This window comes from Trachemys scripta, chromosome 17 (assembly GCF_013100865.1).
Source record: "Trachemys scripta elegans isolate TJP31775 chromosome 17, CAS_Tse_1.0, whole genome shotgun sequence".
NCBI classification, from domain to species: domain Eukaryota; kingdom Metazoa; phylum Chordata; order Testudines; family Emydidae; genus Trachemys; species Trachemys scripta.
In genome coordinates this window covers 13,173,822-13,194,906 of record NC_048314.1, presented here as the reverse complement: position 1 = coordinate 13,194,906, position 21,085 = coordinate 13,173,822, and the positions used below count along the sequence as shown (strand labels likewise).

Below are 21,085 nucleotides of genomic sequence, written 5' to 3'. Positions count from 1 at the left end.
TCAGTGGAGTTGCCCCAGGGATGAATTTGTCCACTGTGTGCTTCTTGAATTTGAGCGCTAAACTCATTGACCACTAGATGGCAGCAGATTGCTGATGGAAAAAGAAATGATCCCTGGGAAGGATTTCACGGGTGTAAATACACCACGAAACTGCTGGTGTTCAAGGTGCAGAGCATCAGGTGTAGAGAACGACACGGCAGTTCGGAAGCTGGTGTGTGCTCATAGACCTTCTGTGCTAGATCTTCAAGGAGATGGATCCCTTGGACACAGCCCTCTCTATCCTCTCTCATTCCCCAGATCACTCCAAACTAGATGTGTCAGCGACAATCTCAGCTTCTCTATGAGATTGGAGATGAGATGGGGTGTTTTGTGCTGAAGTCTGGCAATGGTCCCATGGTCACCAGGAGGCATAAATCTGCAGAGGCCTAGAAGTCATGCTAAGCGCAGCACAGATGTTGTAATTCTCCCATCACGTACCACTATACCCTCTTCAGTCCCATACCTGCCAACATTTGTAAGCTAGAAAGAGGAGGCAGAACCCACCCACCTCCAAACTCAAATGATAGACACTGAACTAGGTGACAATTAATAATAATATAACAATTAATAACTAATACTTAATTTGTCTGTAGCTTTTTCCACATGTGGCCCTCACAGCGCTCTGCAAACATTGTGAACTCAGACTCTCAATCCCTCTGTGAGGCCTGTAATTATTAATCTCCAGTTACAGACAGGGAAACTGAGGCTGAATTAAATTTGTCTAAGTGTATACTGTGCATCAGTGGGGATAGAGCTCAGGTTACCTGACTTGGAGTCCTGTCATTTAACTAACACAAGGAGCAGCTCAGCCTATTGTACTGTGGGGACAGATTTTTTGAAGAACCTTATACCAGAAAAAGAGGAAAGGGAATCCAACTCCTTGTTTAAAAAAAAAAAAACAACCAAACAAAAAAACCCAATTAGCTATTGTATTTGCCTCCATGGAGCAGTGAAGTTAGCAGGCTGATTTCAGGTTGTCCAGCCGTATTTTCTGTTTGTTCTACATGTATTGTGTGTTCATTTCATGATCCTGGATTATAGAACTTCCTTTGGGTCTCTGAGTTGCTGCCTGGGGTCTGGAACTTCCAGAAAACTCTCTCCTGCTACAGAGAGTTTGGTTATTTATCAGAGTTCTTGATCCTCCTGTTCCTAGAGAGGACCAGGGTAGGTCTGTAGGAGGCACAGCGGCCTCTGAATAAACTATCCAGCCCTTCCCTAAATGTTCACCAGTCCAACACACATCAGCCAGGAGATAGAATTGAAGCCTGCTGTGTAGAGAAGAGAGAGGCTATTTCTATGTATGACTGACTGGAAAAGTGTGTGTTGTGGCTGGTCCACTAGAGGATAACAGTTTACTACTGCTACCAGCCAACAGAATTGCTTCTTTAGCTTAAGTGGTAGAGGTCGGTGGAGCAGTGCTGAAGGTCCCAAGTGCAGACATTAGGTTGATCAGATAGCAAGTGTGAAAAATCAGGACACTTCTCCCCCCTCCCCTCCCGGGGGTTGGGGTATAGCTTTGTATATACGACAAAGTCCCTAATATCAGGACGTCTAGTCACCTTCGCAGACACCGCTGATGACCCATGCCAGGGGTGGAGGTTTTATATGCTGTCTTTCATCCGCCGAGGTAATACTCGGCCTTGATATAAATGCGATTTTCTTTGATGCTGCAGGAATGTCAGGATTTCCTGAAAGGCACAAATGCTATTGCCCTCACACCCCTTCTCTGTTTTCTCTTCCAGGTTCTGTGTCTTGCTGGCTTGACTGTTGTCATGAAGTTTCCTCCCCCTGGATTTCTGTTTATCCCCCTTCAGATGTCCCAGATGGTCAAACACAGCTGTCTGGCAGGTTTTGCAGCAGCTGCGATGAGCAAGGATGGAAGGAATCTGCCTAGTCTTTCTGGATAGCTGGGTCCCTCAAACCCCTCGCGATCAGTAGGGCAGGTATGCCAGATGTAACTACTCTTGGGCTCCAGTATGACACTGGGGATGGTCTCTAGGTAGAACTAACTGAATTGTTTGTTAGGAAAAATTATTTATCTGGCAGATTTAGCTCCTTTTCCAGCTTGCAAATGGTCTGTGGGCCAACCATGATATTTACAGATCTGTTTGTCATATAAAAGTGTTTGCCACATACATTAAAGCCAGTGGATCATTGGCCAAGTATGCGCCGCAAACATCCCTTTGAGCTGTGTGATTGGGCGTCAGTCATGTGGGGTCGTTTCTGTTCCATGATTGGATGAACTGTTTTGGCCCCAAAACAAATTTTATTTTTGTTATGAAATCAATATTATTTTGCAATTAATCGGCTCTTGGCAATGGGCCTGGAATTTGCTCTCTGCAAACATTGGTTGTGTGAATGAAGTGTGACTTGCATGGATGCTTGTGGGGGGAAAAGGGACACGTGTGAATGCAGCTGAATCAAAATGTGGTTCTGAATTCTTAAAAACAGACGTGACTCATTGCTCTTGCTACTTGCCCAGCTCTCAGGCAGGGGAGGCGAGAGGGGTGTTTGTGTTGGCTGCTCTCGCTAGAGGGGGATGCAAGTCTGCTACACGTGGAACACCAGACTAAAGGGAAGAAAAGGCATATTCCACTACCCCAGCTTTCCATGAAATCTGGGCTTTCTTGCAGGCAAAACTTCTGGAATCACAAGACTTATAGCTGTGAAAGATGGAAAGTCCGATCCCAGCCAGCCCACCTCCAGCTAACCAAGTTTTGTGCCCTACGGGGCATTTTCAAAATGTCTAGTTTTTAAAATGCCAAGGCCATAATTTGCTTACTAAAGCTGCCCCTGCTCCGAGGGGTCGAAGGATGGTGCTCCACGGGCCCCTTTATGCCGATTTGCAGCATTAAAGTGACCACACAGGGACTGTGAAGGACGCACCCTGAGGAGACACCCAAGGTAAGGGAGTCCCCAGCAGGGAAAGGGTCAGGGGAGCTGGTCCTAGATCACATCCCAGCACAGGGGGCATATTGGGGTGTTCTTGGGAGGAGAGAGGGGTGGCCTGTGCATTGGAGTCGTGTTCATATCAACACACACTAATTCCTCCACCTTGGCTGTCAGCCCAGGGCCGGCTCTAGGTTTTTTGCTGCCCCAAGCAAAAAATTTTTTGGCTGCCCCCCACCCCAGCCCTGGGCTCTCTCTTCCCCCCTCCCACCCGTACCTCCTGCCACCCCAGTCCTGGGCTCTCTCTTCCCCCCCACCCGCACCCCCTGCTGCCCCAGCCCTGGGCTCCCCCCACCAGTGATGACTCTGCCCGCTCCCCCCTCATCTCCAGTCGGTCCGGCGCTGGGAGGGTCAGGGTAAGCAGCGGGGCTCCCAGGCTGCACCTCAGCCCAGGGTCCCTCCATCCAGGGCTCCCACCTCCAGGACCTGGGAGCGCAGAGCCGGGGGACCGCCCCGGCAGAGGGCTGAGGAGCCGGGGCAGGGTAGCCCCTGAGGCAGCGGAGCCCCGGAGAGCGGGATGCAGGCCCCACATTACAGCGCCCCGCCCTCTATGGCCCCGCTGCTGCTGCTGCTTCTGGGTGCCCTGCCACAGTCCCTGGGCGGCTCGGGCCGCTTCGCCCAGCCCCGGCTGCAGCGCTGGGGGGCGGCCGCCCTGCGGCACCTGCAGGCGGCTCCGTGTGACCTGTGGGGTGTCCCCCAGCCTGAGTGTCCCCCGCTCGAAGCTTGCCCGGCCCAGCCACAAGGTGTGGGCGCTGCTCCCCTGCGGCGCGAACTGCAGCGGCCCCAGGGCGCCCCCCGCACACGACGCGCTGCTGCTGCCAGGGCTGGCTCTAGGCTTTTGGCGCCGGAAGCACAAAAAAAAAAAAAAAAAGGCCAGAATGCTGCCCTTGAAAATGTGCTGCCCCAAGCACGCGCTTGGTTTGCTGGTGCCTAGAGCCGGCCCTGTGTCAGCCAGACCAGCCCTTGCTGGAGAGCTGAACGGGAGGAGGCCCAGATGTAGCACAGGGGTGCACGCCCGGAGCAAGGGCGGATGCCAATTCTGGAGATGAGCTCGGCGGGGCTCAGCTCTCAGCAGCCAGGTATGCAGCCCACAGCGCCCCCCAGCCCAACTGGCCCCCGGGACTAGGGAGAGGGAGGCCGGCCCTGCTGCTGCCCAGGTTGGTGGCACCAGAATTGGATCTGCAGGGCACAGCCCCAGTGCTACCACCAGGCCTCATCCCTTCCCCACTGTGGGCATCCCCCTCTCCCCTCCCCTCCCGGCGCTGATTCCCAGCCCGGCCCCTCTCTTCCCCCCCGCCCCCTGCTCCGCCCCGCTCCCAGCTCCGCTCCCCGGCCGCTCCCCACTGCTGCAGCCGCCGCCTGCGGACATGCGCCCCCCCGCCGCTGCTCTGCTGCGCTGCGCCCTGCTGCTGCTGCTGAGGGGTTGCCCCGGGCAGGAGGAGGAAGGGGGGCGCCCGGCCGGGCAGCAGCAGGAGCTGCCCACCGTGGTGATCGCCATCCTGGCCCGCAACTCGGAGCACTCGCTGCCCCATTACCTGGGGGCCTTGGAGCGCCTGGACTACCCCAAGGAGCGCATCTCTGTCTGGTAAGGGCTGCTCGGCTCAGGGGGCAGCGGGGCTCCCCGGGGAGGGCAAGAATCCGGGGGTGCCCCTTCTCCCCGGACCCCAAAGGGGCCCCAGGGCTGGGGTTAGTGCCAGGGCGAGGAAGGGCAGCCTGGTGCGGCAGGGGGCAGCAGGGACATGGGGGTGCAGGGGGGATGTGCCCGCGCAGGATGGGTGCCATCTCACTGCTGTCCCCTTACTCAGGGGCACTGCCAGACTGGGGAACCCCTCCCTCCCCAACTTAAAGGGACGCTGGGCAGTGGGACAGCAGCGGGGCAGGGCTGGTGCCTGAGTTATGGGTTGGACCCTCTTCCATCCTACCCAAGGGGGGATGTTCTCCCCCTGCTCCTGGAGGTTAATACCCCCCTCGCCTCCCTGTGCATACCGTGAGACACGGGGTGTCTGGAGCTGGGCGCCTCATCCCATCTGCTCTCACTGCTCCTCGCAGCCACTGCAGACGTATTTGACAGCCTCTCACATGAGCTTGTAGGAACTATTACCTCGGGAGTATAATCGTTGTAAAGAGCATCTTTACCATCTGTGCACGTCTGTTGGCAGTGGACATGCCCTGCTAGAGATCCAGATGTACAGTCTGCTGGCCAGCAACCCAGGCTGCAGTGTGAGCCGGGCGACTCGTCTATCGTTACCTTTTTCCATCTCGGATACTTACGGTTAGTCTGTGTTTGGGATTCCCAGCTCCCAGCACAGACTAACAGGGGTGTGAGAGGAGACTCCAGTCCCAGCCTCTCCCAGCAGGAGGTGCTGTAGAGTGGGTGCAAGCACATTGGTCCTGGGGGAGCTGAGCTCTCCCATTACAAGTCACAGCCTTGTGTTCGGCTCTCGAGGTACCGAGATGAATGGGGTCTCAGTCCTTGTGAAGTGTCAGACCTTGGGTGGGGGTGGAGGGGAGTATTTGAGGAAGGGGATGTTGTCCTTCAGCTGTGATCAGGACCCTGGGAGCAAAGACTCCTCTCTGCCCGGTGTTGCTGGCAGGGGCTGAGGCTGGCATTTCCAAAAAGCTGTTGTTAAAAAAATTTCTCACTGTTTCACTTGCACGAGAAAGTAGGTGAGAGGAAAGGCTAGAGGAGAGCAGCATGGATGAGAAGAGGGTGAGGGAGAGTAATTGGCTGGTCTGCTCAGCTCTGCCCTGCCCTGCTCACTCCCACTACGTCTATGTCCAGCCCCAACCTGTGCTAGGCGGCGATACACGACATTCGTCGCTTTCCCCCATCTCCGTTGGAACAGGACTTGCCACTGAAGCCGGGCCACGTCCTGCGGATGTTGTCATGGGCATGGCGGGGCTGAAAACAAAACTGGGAAAGGAGGCCGGAGGCATTGTGTGCATCCCACAGCCTTGCCCGGAGCAATGGGAAAAAGTGAAGGAGGAGAACGGCTAATTACAAGTTGAGAAGAGCCTGGTCTGAAGACAAATGAGCCCTTGTGTTTGGTAGCTGCCCAGGCCCGGGCAGGGCAGTGTGGGGGCCTCTTGAGTGCTAGTCAGAGAGTCTGCAGTTTGGAAGGAATTTCTCCCTTCACGTTCCCTCTCCCAATAGCAGATTGCTTAAAATTACATGTTAATTCTCCAAAAGGTTCCCGCTTGCTGACTTTGCTGGTGCCAGCATCCCCGGGAGGTATTTATAGCGCAGGAGCCAGCGTTTGTGCCTGGGTTGCTCGTGTCTCCTTTTAAAGGCATCACAGCAGCTCTAGGGTGGAAGCAGAGTTCACAAGGGGGTTTAAGCTCATCTATGCCTGGATAGGAACATCCTGGGATAAATTTATTCCTGAGGCCCATACAGTTACACCAGTGATTAATTTGGCCCATCTGGTCCATATTAAAAAACTGGTAAATCAATCGATTGCCTTGCACTTACAGAGGTGGCAAAATCCCCATTTGACAGGTGGGGAGACTGAGGCACGCAGCGGGTAAATGACTTGTCCGCGGAGCTGGGATTAGAACCCAGGAGTTCTGATCCTGACCTCCCTGCACTAGCCATTAGACAACACTCCATGCAGAAACAGGGTGTTTGGGGATAACTGGCACTGATAGCTTTATGACAATGGAGAGCAGGGAACCAGTTTCACATTCAAAATTTCTCTGCAGAGCATTGTTGGCATGCTGTCGGGCTGCCAGTAAGGCTGGGCAGGCTTGGCAGCTGCCAGAGGGCAGTTCCTGGTGGAGCCCTGCCCCTTAATATTCCGCAGTCCCACTCAGTCTCCTACTGCCACTGCTCCTGATTACAAGTGGAGATCCCAGCCAGCTCCATGGAATTCTCCCACTCAGCCGAGAGCACTTTAGGAAGAACCTGCTTTTCTATGGATAAGAACATCCAAGCTGGGAATGGGCGATGGGATGGACCACTTGATGATTATCCGTTCTGTTCATTCCCTTTGGGGTACCCGGCATTGGACTGTCAAAAGACAGGATACTGGGCTAGATGGACCCTTGATCTGACCCAGCTTGGCCATTCTTATGTTCTTATCCACTTACATCAGATGGAATTAAAAAATTGAACTTAAACCCTCATGCTTCAGGGCATGAGTCAAATATACTCTGACAAGGGTCAGGAAGAAACTCCCCTGCAGGTAGGTTATTCCATAATTGTCCACTCTGGGCTTACATGCATCTTCTCCTGAAGCATCTAGCACTTGCCACTGTTGGAAACAGGACTTTGGACTGCATAGACCATTGGTTCTCAACCTTTCTAGACTACTGTACCCCTGAAGCTCAAGCCCCACCGCCTGGGGCTGAAGCATGTAACTTAGCTTCACAGGGCACCCTGTGGCATAGGGCCCCGGGCAATTGCCATGCTTGCCACCCCCTAATACCGGCCCTGCGCTTGTGACCCCCCCCCCCGAGGCTCATGACCCCCAGGTTGAGAACCACTGATCTAGATGAGTTGATATACCCCGTGGAAGACCTCTGCATACCCCCAGGGGTGCAAGTTCCCCTGATTGAGAACCACTGAGAGAGACCATTGGTCTGATCCAGTCTGGTAGTTCCTGTGCACTGTTAGAGGCTTCTTCCCCATTTCTGCCTGTAAGGCCAGTCCTGTGCTTGAGACACTCAACTCCTTCATTCACGCACCCTCTGGAGTCATGAATCTTCTCAGCTCCCTGGCATCCTTGTTTGCACAGCTCTCCGCTGATGTCCAGATGTGTGGGATTTGGAGGTCGGGAGGCATTTGGGGAGGGGGATCTCCCTGAGAGCTACCACTGTGGCTTCCGATTGAGTTTCATAGGATTGTGTTGCTGGGTTTGGGGCTGGAAGGCACGTGCCGCAGGAAATGGGGCTGGGCGAAGGGGGAGAGCTAATGTCTCCTCTGCAATCTGATTTTTTCAGGTGTGCAACGGACCACAATATCGACAACACAACCAAGATCCTGTGGGAATGGCTTACGGCCATGGAGAAACACTATCGCTACATTGAGTGGAAGTCCGTGGAAGAGCCCAGGTAAGGTGCATGGTCACCTGAGGCCCTGCTGTAGCAACGCGTCCTACCAGAGAGTGTTTTGTCTAGTTCATGCTTAGGGAACTGAGGGGCTGAGTGATTTGCCCAAGGCTACAAGGGAGTCAGCTGGAGATGGAACGGAACCAGAAGTTTCTGGGTCCCATCCCTGCACTCAGCCTACCAGGCCTCACCATTGCATTTTTCTTACATGCAGCTTTGTGGTTTGCACCTCCGGATTTGGGGCATAAAAGTCTTTGCATGGAAGTGGGTCTAGCATCCTCGTCCACCCTGTGGTGGTTCTGATCCAGTTTAGGACAGGATGCATGGATATTCTCCTCCAGGTGGGATGGGGACGGCTTTCTCCCAGCACCTTCACTGGGATCAGCCCTTTGGTGGCATCCTGAAGAAGGCGTCTGAGGTTACCTGCCCCTTGGCATTGTGGTGGTTTGCCCACTGGTTGGCTGCTGTCTGTGCCCCATCCTGTTCTGATCCACCCAAACCTGCCATGCCAGTTCTGTGTTCTCCTGTCTTGTCCTGCTCTTGCCTGGAGCTTACTGCACAGAGAGATCCCCCAGGGGCGAGAGGTCCCTATGCACAGAGGGAGCGAGAGGCCCTGCACACAGATGGAGACAGGGAGAGTCTGTTTCCTACAGTCTCCTCGCTGGGAATGTGTGCGCTGCGGTAGCTGACTGTGGCCTGACCCAATCCTGAGCCTGTGTTAGTGAGTCAGTTTCATGTTTCTTCCCTCCCGGCCAGGGGTGGTTCAGGCAGCACTGATCCACGCCGCACATGCTTGGGCTGCTTGTGGGAGGAACCGGCTGGGCAGACATAGGGCTGTGCAAGCTGAATGGCTCCTCCGTGAGGGATCCCTCCCCTTGCTGCCCCAGAAGGACTCCACACTGAGCAAACCCAGTCAAGATGAGCCCTTTGTCAGGCTGAGCTGATCCTGCCCTGGCCAAGCCACTCAGCCATCAGGCATGCAGGTGCAGTGAGTTTGTAAGTTCACAGCCAAGGGCAGGTTATTAACTCTTTGGTTGCCTGTTGCAGCTCTTACCCCGATGAACTTGGCCCCAAGCACTGGACAGACGAACGCTATGAACACGTCATGAGGCTCAAGCAGGAAGCTCTGAGCTTCGCCCGGGCCAAGAGGGCTGATTATCTCCTGGTAAGAGAACTCTGTAACTGGACCAACTGGGCCCGCTTCCTTCCTATAGCACAGGAAGGATTTCAGCCCTCCCGCAAGGCCCAGCCTGGAGGAACATGACCAGCTTTCAGATGCGTTGAAAGCAGAGATGGGAAGGTTCTGTTGCGTCACTCTGCCCAGAGCAGGATAGTTCCTTGTGGCAGATTCTCCGGGGGTGTATCCAGCCTACTTTGAAATGACCCCACTGTGGAAACCTGTCATCTTCCTAACTGAAGCTCCATGGCCCTGGCTCCTCTCTGTTTTGTTGTGGATGTTCCAGAGCCATCGCTCACAGATAACGTCCAGGGCTGTCTGAGAGAGCCCCCTGCTAGGAAAATATCCTCCAAGGGTTTCCTTCCTGGCTGAGTGGTTGGAGGCTGAGGGTGCAGGAGAACCCAGGAGTTTCCCAGCGTGGCACGGAGCCGTGCCTGCCCCAGGCAGGCCGTTGCTGGGGCAGGAGCTCTCCCTACTAGCTCGCCTACCTAGATGTGTTGTGATGAGCAGCCGCAGCCTCGCTTCAAGCTGCGCTCCCGCTAAGCTGGCTGTGTTTCCACCACTAGCTCACCGATACAGACAGCATCCTGACCAACAATCAGACCCTGACGTTCCTGATCTCGCAGAACAAGTCGGTGATCGCCCCCATGCTGGATTCCCAGACGTATTACTCCAACTTCTGGTGTGGGATAACCCCTCAGGTAAGCTGCCTGGGGCGGGCAGGGGGAATGCCCTGTGCTGGAGGATGTCCTGTATGCTGTCACTCAGCGGTGGTGCTGCTGCCAAGCAGTGGTGTGTGTTACCCTTGGGGGTGCCCCTGTCCTGCAGTTCCTGATGGACCTGGGGCAGGTATGGGAAATCTTCTCCCTTAACCACAGCCAGAAAACATCTCCAGGCACCTAACTGTAAGGTTCCTGCATGAGGAACCTTCCTCGAAGCACCACCTCTGCCCTTCTGGGCACCCCCTGCTAGCCCAGAGTCACTCCTAAGGTCTCATAGCTAAGTCACCCAGTCAGTTCAGGCTGCAGCTTCCGCCGAGAAATTCCACTGGTGCCTTCTCGGCCGTGTGCCAACCTGCCCATCACTCTTCCTTCAGGTGAGCTCTGCTGTCTCCTAAAACCCCTGAGTGGCCTCTAATGTCGCCCCCTCTCTGTTGTGTGGGGTCCGGGCTCTGTTGCAAGCCCCGTCGCCCCGTTTAAGACCGGGGAGGAAACCTACAAGCCCCACCTGTCTGTGTTCAGCTGGACATGTGTGATGTGCTGGGATTCGGCAGGGAGGAAAATATCCCCCCCAGTGTCTCTCTCCTTGGGGCAGAGGCTGGATGATGAGGATGGAGGGAAACTCTGAAGCATCTGAGAGTGGCATGGGGCCCAGCTGCTGCTGTCAGGGCATGACTGTGAGGGAGCTCTCCATGCTGGAGCCCTGCCTGCTTGGGGTGGGTGGGGGAGACGCGCTGGCTCCGGTCAGTGGGAATTACCCCACCCCTGTATTTCCCAGGGTTACTACCGCAGGACAGCAGACTATTTTCCCACCAAGAATCGCCAGCGCGTGGGCTGCTTCACCGTCCCCATGGTGTACGCCACCTTCCTGCTTGACCTGCGAAAAGAGGGGACCTCCGAGCTCGCCTTCCACCCGCCCCACCCCAACTACACCTGGCCCTTCGACGACATCATCGTCTTCGCCTACTCCTGCCAAGCAGCGGGTGAGGGCCAGAGGGAAGGGACAGAGTGGGAGAGGGAGGGGTGGAGGACCCGCAGTGAGCTGTATTCGCTCCTTTCTGGGGGACCTCCTCAAGGCATCCCATGTCCAGGGGTCGAGGCCAGAGGACTGTGAAATTTGAATCCGTCCCCATGTAGATGTGGAATTGAAGGATGTAAAAAAGCAATGCATTTCCCAGGGACTGTCTCCTGCCCCATGCTGGCCCTGCACAGCCCCTTTGCCCAAGGCAGGGTGGTGGGTGGAGGTGGTGGAGTGAGGATCTGGTTGGGACATTAGGAGGCGCCCAGGGCTTGTGTTTTGGGATGGAGCAACACGGGGAAGGCTGGTGTGCAGAGCTCTCAGCGAAAGGGTTGGGAGCAAGGGCTGGTGACTTGGGGTTACTCTAGTTGCCGCTGCCTTGCAGGAGTCCAGATCTACGTGTGTAACCAGGAGCGATTTGGTTACATCAATGTCCCGGTGAAGTCCCATCAGACATTAGAGGACGAACGCATCAACTTCGTACACCTCATCCTGGAAGCCATGGGTAAGGGCTCAGGGACCCAGTCGCCGGCTGGGGGAATGATGGGAAGCTTCAGCTGGGGTCCTAGCCCTGGGGCGCAGATCAGCAGGTGCAGCTCCCCTGAAGTCAGTGGAGTTTCACCCGCTTACACCATTTGTTTGGGGTGCATTTGTCTGGGGAGTTGACAGACAAAGCGTAAGTGGTTCCTGTCCCTCTTTGGCAAACGCCCTTAGTGGACATGAGGGAAAGTGCGCTGGGTCTCGGGTGGGCGTCCGCGCCGTAAGGGGGCTCACTGGCTTTCTTGCTGGGAGTCACAGCAGCAAAGCCTAAAGATTGAACGGGCCAAGGAAAGTGGAAGACCCCAGCTCAGCCATGAGGCACTGTGGCGGGGGGAAGAGGGGAGGGGGGGGCCGCAGCCTGTACCATTCTGGTGGGCTCTGAGCACTTGAGCCTTCTGAGCTGTCAGTGCGGGCTGGGGCTGGCCTATCATCCTGAAGCAAATCCTGGAGAGGGGGGGAAGCTCTTGGCCCACACGCCCAGCTGTATCCGGTGATGCAGTGAAGGCGTTTGCATCTGTCTAGGCCCTTGGAGTGAGGGCTGTGGGCACAGTGACTCCATCTTAGCCACGTGCTCTGTCTCTTGCAGTGGACGGCCCCCCGATGTACCCCTCTGAGCACGTTTCCCTCAGCCCCAAGCACCTCGGTAAAATGGGCTTTGATGAGGTGAGCACATGGCTGGAAGTGAGAGCGTGTTTCCCCTCCCTGCCCAACACAGCTCCCTCATGGCACCTACTGTCCCTCCACCTCCCTCTGGAGCCTACCCCTGCTGGGCTGGCCAGCGGAGACGCTGCAGAGTGATGTGAAATCCCCCTGCCCAGCTAAGCGGGCTGCTTCCATATCCCCTGCTGGGTGAAGGACCCTCTTCAACCCATATCCCTTGTCTGGTAGCCTGTGGCTGCACCATTAAACTCACATGTGGGGACACAGGGAACAGCACGTGAGGATGGGTGGCTGGTGAGGGAGGTCTGGCAGGAGCTCCGTCCCATGAGCAGAGACCCCACTGAGCTCCCAAAGATTCTGCTAATGCTTCAAAGAGGAGAGAGCTGCTAGGGCCCTTCCTTCATCACACTCATGGCCATGGAGCGGAGCTTGTTCCCCTCTGCGTGCCCAGCTGGGATAGAGCTTTGTCCGTCCTCTGTGTCCCAGGGTATCCCATTCCCTTCAGTCACAATGGCCTGCCCCCCGCTGAATGGAGGAACCCCATATGGACTGTCCCCTGCTCTTGGCAGCTTCCCTTGGTGAGCATGAGACTGTGCCCTTCCCTGGGTCTCTAGCCCGATGTTTCCTGGGCTGGAGTCATAGAACCGTAGGACTGGAAGGGACCTCGAGAGGTCATCTAATCCAGTCCTCTGCACTCATGGCAGGACTAAGTATTATTTAGACCATCCCTGACAGGTGTTTGTCTAACCTGCTCTTAAAAATTTTCAATGATGGAGATTCCACAACCTCCTTAGGCAATTTATTCCAGTGCTTAACCACCCTGACAGTTTGGAAACTTTTCTCTAATGCCCAACCTAAACCTCCCTTGCTGAAATGTAAGTCCCTTGTTTCTTGTCCTATCCTCAGAGGTTAAGAAGAACAATTTTTCTCCCTCCTCCTTGTAACAACCTTTTATGTACTTGAAAAACGTTATCATGTCCCCTGTCTTCTCTTCTCCAGACTAAACAAACCTATTTTTTTCAATCTTCCCTCATAGGTCATGTTTTCTAGACCTTTAATCATTTTTGTTGCTCTTCTCTGGACTCTCTCCAATTTGTCCACATCCTTCCTGAAATGTGGCGCCCAGAACTGGACACAATACTCCAGTTGAGGCCTAATCAGCATGGAGTAGAGTGAAGAATTACTACTTGTGTCTTGCTTACAACACTCCTGCTAATACATCCCAGAACGATGTTTGCTTTTTTCCCAACAGCGTTACACTGTTGACTCATATTTAGCTTGTGTCCACTATGACCCCCAGACCCCTTTCTGCCGTACTCCTTCCTGGGCCGTCATTTCCCATTTTGTATGTGTGCAACTGATTGCTCCTTGCTAAGTGGAGCACTTTGCATTCGTACATATTGAATTTCATCCTATTGACTTCAGACCATTTCTCCACTTTGTCCAGCTCATTCTGAATTTGAACCCGATCCCCTTTAATATTTGATTCTTCTTTAGATTTTCCTGATTAGCCTGGTGCGGCGGCCAGACCGGCGCCAGCGGATGCTGAGTTCTCTGTATGAGCTGGAGATAGACCCCCTCGTGGTGGATGCTGTGGATGGGAGGTGATTGCTCTGTGCTCTTTACCCTGCTTTGCCACAGCTTGGGTGGGATGCCAGAACCTCAGAGGGGTAGAGGGGGAATGGGTTTTGGATACTGGCAGGGGCGGCTCCAGGCACCAGCCCAGCAAGTGCCTGCCTGGGGCGGCAAGCCGCGGGGGGCGGCCTTCAGCAGCATGCCTGCAGGAGGTCCGCCGGTCCCGCGGTTTCGGCGGCAATTCAGCGGGGACGCCGAAGGCGCGGGACTGGCGGACCTCCCACAGGCATGCCGCCGAATCCGCGTTACCAGCAGACCTCCCGCAGGTGTGCCACCAAAAGCCGCCTGACTGCCGTGCTTGGGGCAGCAAAATACATAGAGCCGCCCCTGGATACTGGGCACAGGCAGGTTTCTTGCTCTGAAGCTCAGCGCTCCCACTGCTGCTTTGGGTTGGGGTGGGAGTGGGGGATGTGTTATGACATCACGCATCGAACCGAGAGGGGAAATTGTGCTAGTCCGTGGTGGAAAGCTGGAACAACACTGGATTGCCTCCTGAGCAAGGGAAGCAAAAGGCAGATGTGGGACATGGAAAGAAGAGGCAGCAGCCAAAGTAACACACGAGCCCCTGGCTGTCAGTGTCCCATGAGCTCAGCCTGCCAGTGTCTCACAGCACAGCCCGCCAAATCCTCTGCATCCTCCACAGGTTATTGGTCTGGAGAGTCCCACATCCACCAGGTGTGGCCAGGCCCCTCCTGTGAGGTGCTTATGGGCGGTGTGGGGGAAGGGGGGGAGGCTCACCTTCACAAGGGACTGCCCTGTTGGAGGAGGTGTCGGTGGCCCAAGGCAGGGAATAACCTGCCCCAGATTGGAACTAGCCCGTCTCCGTGGGGAGCTCCCCTCAGGGGGGTGGTGCTGGGAAGTGGAAGTGACTAGATCTGACTGGGCCAGGAGCAGGGATAGAAGCGCCAGCTGTTATTACAGGGTGCAGAACAGTGGGAGTTAGAGACAGGAAGGATCTATCATGCCCACCTCATCGATTCCCCGGCCCCCGGCCAGTGCAGGATTGTTCCCTCCCGCCTGTTCTCCAGTGCAGCACTTCTCTAACCACGGCCTCTCGTCCTCCAGTGCCCTGAACAGCAGTGACATTAAGATCCTGGGTGTGGATCTGCTCCCAGGATACTACGACCCGTTCTCTGGCAGGACGCTCACCAAGGGGGAGGTTGGTTGCTTCCTCAGCCATTATTACATCTGGAAAGAGGTAAAGACTTGAGGCAAAAGAAGACAATAAATGGGGAGGGGGAGATCACACTAATGCCGAGGGGGCCCATGGCACTGGGCATTGTTCAGAGTGAGAGACAGACCCTGCCCCAAAGAGCTTACAGTCTAAACAGAGAAGGGAAGTGACTTGCGCAAGGTCACCATTGTCAGAGCTGGGACTAGAACGCAGGTCTCCTGAGTCCCTGTCCAGTGCCCTGCCCACTGGAGCACATTGAGCAACCTTCCTGGCTGGCATGGTGCCCTTGGCAGCAGCCCCTGGATGGGGGTGTCTCCTCTGCCCCACTCCTCTGTTCTGTGAGGCTGTTCTTCACAACAAGCCCCAGCCCAGACTTAGTTTCCGGACTGGTGCCGTTGTCCCGTGGAAGGGAAGAAGGGTGGGGGGGTCCAGGATGGAGCAGCAGAGCCTCTAATGACAACCACTGCAGATCGTGGCACGGGGGCTGGAGAAGTCGGTGGTGTTTGAGGATGACGTGCGCTTCGAGGCCTATTTCAAGGTGCGGCTGACGCGGCTGATGGAGGAGCTGGAGTGGGCACAGCTGGACTGGGACCTGATGTACGTTGGACTAGCCCACAGTGAGGGGGAAGGGGCGGGGGTGGGTGCTGGCCCCATCCTGAGCTTGCCTTCTGAATGCTGTCACTGGTTGAATCCCACCATGGTCTGGGGGGCCCCTCCCCCACTTCCCTATGGGTTAGTGCCTTCTGATGCTGGCTACTGTTTTCAGATAGCTCAGTGCCCCGAGCACTGTTGTTTTCAGCCCCAATGGCTGATTGTAGCCAGCCACCCGGAGACAAGTCTGTGTCCCATTCCCAGCCCCTCGAGCCAGCCAGTCCCCTGCAGCGCGTCTGCTGCCTGGGATTGCTACGGGCCTGGCTCCTTCCCTTAACTGATGGGCTGCTCTTGCCTTTGCAGCTACCTGGGCAGGAAGCAGGTGAACTCGGACGACGAGGAGCCGGTGGAGGACGTGCGGAACCTGGTGGTGGCTGAATATTCCTACTGGACCCTGGCCTACATCATCTCCCAGCGGGGGGCCCAGAAGCTGATCGCGGCCGAGCCCCTGTCCAAAATGCTGCCGGTGGACGAGTTTCTGCCCATCATGTCTGACAAGCACCCAAAGTAAGGATAGGCTCCGGCTGCTGCTCCATCCCGGGGCGGGGCTGGCACAGTGCTGGCTGAGAAGGGGGGTAATCCAGTGCTGTGGGGGGGTCTCCGGTCCATGCAGAACCCCCGGGAAGGGGTTTTGATTCAGTTTTCCTGCCCAGTCAGGTGTGACACCCCTTTGCTAGTCTGGTTTGCAGCTCAGACTCCGTTGGCAGCTTGGCCGTGTAAGTGAAGAAACATGCATGTGTGTCGTCCGTCCCCCCCCCCCCCCAAGCGTTACTTGTGCGCTGAAATGAAACATCTGTTACCATGAGCTCATTCCCCTCAGCCCTGGCTGTGCTCTGGTCTGTGGAAAACGGTCGTCAGTGAGCTGTGGGGGAGGAGAACAGAGTCATTGCTGGCCGAGCCAGGGCTGGTGTGAAACAAGTTTGGAGGATTTCAGCTCCATTTCTAGTGGATCAGCCACATCCCCATGTCTGACCATCACGGCTGAGCTCTTCTTCCCCCCGCCCCACACACTGCCCCTTACTGACTGACTGGGTCATGGAGACTCCGCCCTGCCTGACGTCCATGGATCATCCCCCCCAGGTTAGGGTTGAGGCCAGCCTAGGGGCTGCTTGCTCTGCCGCTGCCCGTGTTCCCTGGAAGGCAGAGGGCTCTGGGAATTTCAACCAGACACTGTTCAGCAGCACTGCAGTCACACACGGGCAGGGGGTGGGGGCGAGGGGGGAGAACAAGGATTGCTGAAAAACCCAGTGGACCTGAGAGTGCAGGTTTCACGGCCAAGGAATCTGTGAAATGCTTGTCTGGGGATCGCGGCGCCCCTTTGCACAGACACCAGGCTCTACATACAGCATGTGGACAAGGCCACCGACTCCCCCTCTGCATTGCGTCCCCCGTTCATCCCCACGCAGTGTGCAGTCCCACAGATATTCAGCCATAACCCCCCCCAGACGTCACCCAGCCACTCCAGGATGGCCATGTGGCTCACATCCTCTGCAGCTGTCTTAGGTGCTCTCGGATTCCAGTCAAACTGTTGCAATGGGCTGGGAGTTCTGGTTTCCCAATGCTGACTTCCCGCCCCTCCTGCAGACCTCAGGGGGGCGGGGGAAGGGGGGGAGAAAAGCAGACTGAGCTGGGGGGAGAAGCATGGGGGGATGGGAACGGTTGAGAGAGAGATGGAAAAACTGAGGGATTAAAAGAGTAAAGGGAGGGATGGAGGAGGAAGGTGGACAGACTAAAGCCCTGGGTGTGAACCAGGAACCATTCCAAATCCCAGGCTAGCTAGATAACATCAGCATAGGCTGTCTGGCACTGGGCCAGCCCATAGCCTAACTGAGCGCTCTGCTCTGGGCGAGCAGTGGAGGTGGATGTGACAGGAATCGTCCCCAGGTGTAGAGGGGGGCACCATGGATCAGTCCAGAACGACCCTAAGGGCTGCCAGGAGCCCTGTACTGGGGGTGCTGGGATGCAGGATGTTGGGGGCGGGGGGTTTGCCAGGAGGCGGAGCCTCCCAAGGAGGCTGCTGGCTGCCGTTGGTCCAGTGCCCCATTCCTGCTCCTCACGGAGTCCTGCAGACCTGGCAGCCTGCAGGGTGAGCTCATCGCGGGATTCCTTGTTTGCTGTAGTTTAACGAGGAGCCTGGGAACGGCCTAGCTCTGCCGTGGATGTTGAGGAACATGTTTCTGGGCAGCCGGCCCGAGCCAAGCAAAGTGCTTTGGCTGCAGTTTGAGCTGCTCCATCAGGGCCAGTGGATGGGTGGACTCCTCTCACCTCCAGACTCTCACTGAACCAGGAGCCTGCCTGGAGTTCTTGGCTCCCATGCCCAGCAGGAAATGTTTTGGATGATCCATCCAGATACTGTGTCTCGGGGCACTCCCTCCCCTTGGTGTCAGAGGCCCAGGAACAGAGCGTTAGAGGGGACAGGGGCTCCAGGTTGCGGACAGATCCTGGCATCCCCCTAGGTGTACAGATTTTGCTCTCCATCCCCTTTTGCGTTCCTACTCAGCGTCACTGATTTTTCCACTCTCCCTTTTCTAGCGAGGATTACAAGCAGCATTTTGCTAACCGAGACCTGCTGGTGTATTCGGTGCACCCCCTGCTGGCTTACCCCACTCACTACGCTGGGGACTCCAAGTGGCTCAGCGACACGGAGACGTCTACCATCTGGGATGACGACTCCAAGAAGACGGACTGGAGCGGCTCGCAGAAAACACTGAAGGATTCCCGAAGCAACGCTGGCCATTCCTTCCGCTCGACCTCCCGGGATGAGCTCTAACATCGGGCTGGTAAGCCAGGCCTGGGAACAGCTGCAGAACACGTGTGTAAACATGCAGATTCACGTGTTCGTGCGGACGGAAGTTGGCTGCCAGGAAATGCTGCCCTGCAAACGTGTTTCACGGACATGTCTGAAATCTCCCTTTCAGCTTCAGTGTCCAATAGCAACTTTCTCCTTCCCTACCCTCCTTGCCCGCTGACCCCAAAGCACCTGACGGACACCCGGAAATTAGTATCCCAACCCCCTTCCTCTGGGGTAGGTCAGAATCATCTGACGAATGAGGAAACGAAAGCACTGAATTGGATTTGCCCATAACTGGGCAGTAAGTCAGTGGCAGGTGAACAGAACCCAGAATTCCTGACTAGGGTGACCAGACAGCAAATGTGGGGGGGGTAATAGGAGCCGATATAAGAGAGACCCACAAATCAGGACTGTCCCTATAAAATCGGGACATCTGGTCACCCTATTCCTGACTCCCAGGCTGTGCTTTGACTACAAGACCCCAGCTTGTTTGAGCTGTCGTTGGGGGAGTAGCTGTGATGTCCCATTGCTCCCCTTAGTACCAGGTGCTCTCCCAAGAGGGTTTGCAGGAGTATCCAGGGGGCTAACGCTCATCCTTCCCCAGGGTTCTGACATGCGATGTTAGGTATGAATTAGCAAGACGCTCTCTATTGGTCTACATCCCAAGGGTTGAGGACTTGGGAAGGGAGATACAAAGCCGAACCATGGGAGTACTAACCATGTCCATTTGGGAGGCAGTGTTGTCTACTGCCTAGCAGAGGGGACGGTGGACCTGGATTCCTGGGTTCTATTCCTGACTGCCACTGATTCTCTGCGTGACCGTGGGCAAGTCACTTTACCGCTATGTGTAAAACGAGGGTGATGTTCCTCTACTTCCCAGAGTGGAGGAGAGGCCACATTTAGCTATTGTGTGTAAAGTGCTTGAACTCCTCAGGTGGACGCGGCAGGGGGAGAATACATTGCTCCTGGCACCCCAAAGGTTCCCTTCACATTCACTGCTCAACCTGCCTCCTGCTGGCGGGGGGGGGGGGGGGGGGGGGGTATTTCACAGGGCTTGCACTGTAATTGGAAAATGAAACAGTGCATGATGCCAGACAGCAGAGCAGCCCTACGCTTTGTCTGCCCCAACCTAACCCAGCAATCGTTCATCCTCGTCAGAATTTCCATGCCAAAGTCCTGCTGTCTGGCATTTTTAGTGCTAGCAGGAAAACGATCCGTGGGCAGGAGTCTAGAATTGAAGGTCTCAGGCTGGGAGCAAATGTACTGGGCCAGGTTTGAAACCAAAAATAACTTTGCCTTATTTCCGTGGTTAGCACGTGGTGGGTCAGGCGGACAGTCTGGGGTTTAGCGTGCCAATGTGTACCCTCTTCTCCCCCTGTTCTGCTCGGAGCCAGCTGGCACCCTCCTCCCCAGAGGTGGCTGCACTGAGTTGGGGCTGGCAGGCACCCCAGAAATGAAGAAATTATTTTTCACACTGACTTGTTAGGTGTCCTCGGAACACACGCTGCAGGCGTAACAACGGGGCAAACTTCCCCCATGCAGATCCCCCACCACTGAACTTCAGTCCTGACCAGGAGGGACCCTTCTGGGGGGCAGAGTAGAATCTGGTGGTCTGCATGGCCCATTCGCACCTTGTTCCTTTTGTTGGCTGGCTCCACTGAGCTGCTCAGCAATACAGCCAGGTCCTCTTGCAATGACAAGCTTCCTGTGGGAGACAGGGAAACCCAGTGCCCAGGAGGGGGTGCATTTGGGGCAGCAAACAGTTTAGTTTTGCAGGCTGGCATCACAGTGGCACAGCAGCCAACCCCTGTTGCACCAGTAACGCTGGCCTCTCACTTCCTTTTCCAGGGGTGCTTCCCATTCCTCAAGCACGACAAAGGAGGATCACGGTGAGCCGCTCTGCTCGGCTGCAGATTCGACTGGTTCCTGGCTGAGAGATGCAGCTGTGTTTGCTTGACCAAAGGGGGGTGTTTAAGCTGGGCCCGTAATTGTCACTCACTGAAATAGACCGTATGCAGGGTTTGCACCGAGGACCAGGCTTGACTAGCTGGACACCTCTGCTAGGTGGTGAAGCTTTTGGTCTAGTCCTATGCAACCTACTACTTTTCCTTCCCCATCTCTAGTGGTGCCTCTCCCTGAAAGGACAGAACGGTTTGGCAATGTACGAGGCTCGTAACCTTCCCGATATTGACTTGCTCAGTATTTTGAGATTGAGCTAATTTCTGCAGGGACGCAGGGGCCCACTCATCTGAGATCTGCCAGGCCATAGGGCCAGCGGGGTGTGTTAGAGCCGATGGCTCTTGCTGTATATTGATTCTTTTGTAATACTTGTTTGGATGTTGTCTTATTTGATCAGCTCATCCTTCTGCTCTGTGGAATCAAAGCTCTTTCTCTTCTCCACCCCAAGTTGGAGCCGATGACCACCCTGGGGGCCTTTCTGAAAAGGGGAGGGCATCTAGACATGAGGGGACGGGTGCTTAAGAAATGCCCCAGACAGACTTACAGAGCTGTAGCGTTCAAATCCAGGGCAGGGAGAAGTCATGCAAAGATCCGTGGAGCTTCCTGCAGATTAGGGGTCTCTCTGCATTATGCCAGGCTGCCTGCTGGGTTTTCCCTCCCATGAACTAAGCAAGGCAGCCGGAGGATTAAACTGGACTCTATTTAAGCCAACCCACCCATATTT

General features: G+C 55.6%; 1 protein-coding gene across 3 annotated transcripts; it reads left to right on the top strand.

The window, feature by feature from the left end:
- The first annotated feature begins 1,959 nt into the window (after window positions 1–1,959).
- Window positions 1,960–20,749, top strand: CERCAM (cerebral endothelial cell adhesion molecule). Of its 3 annotated transcripts, none has more exons than XM_034751940.1 (13): window positions 1,960–1,982; window positions 7,930–8,040; window positions 9,085–9,202; window positions 9,781–9,915; window positions 10,712–10,916; window positions 11,337–11,456; window positions 12,078–12,154; window positions 13,649–13,755; window positions 14,852–14,984; window positions 15,430–15,557; window positions 15,915–16,118; window positions 18,144–18,391; window positions 20,251–20,749. In XM_034751940.1, the coding sequence occupies exons 2-12, from the start codon at window positions 7,991–7,993 to the stop codon at window positions 18,379–18,381; spliced, it is 1,515 nt and encodes a 504-aa protein (XP_034607831.1). In that variant the 5' UTR covers window positions 1,960–1,982; window positions 7,930–7,990; the 3' UTR covers window positions 18,382–18,391; window positions 20,251–20,749. The 3 variants fall into 3 exon arrangements, with proteins under 3 accessions (XP_034607831.1, XP_034607832.1, XP_034607830.1); XM_034751941.1 differs by lacking the exon at window positions 1,960–1,982 and adding an exon at window positions 2,921–2,943; XM_034751939.1 differs by lacking the exon at window positions 1,960–1,982 and adding an exon at window positions 4,326–4,573.
- Window positions 20,750–21,085: the final 336 nt, after the last annotated feature.

Bases quoted from the DNA above. Each gene is read 5' to 3' on its own strand.
- CERCAM (XM_034751939.1), top strand. From the start codon at position 4,356: ATGCGCCCCCCCGCCGCTGCTCTGCTGCGCTGCGCCCTGCTGCTGCTG. The intron at 10,917-11,336 runs GTGAGGGCCAGA...GCTGCCTTGCAG, and splicing joins CTACTCCTGCCAAGCAGCGG to GAGTCCAGATCTACGTGTGT. The intron at 11,457-12,077 runs GTAAGGGCTCAG...TGTCTCTTGCAG, and splicing joins CCTCATCCTGGAAGCCATGG to TGGACGGCCCCCCGATGTAC.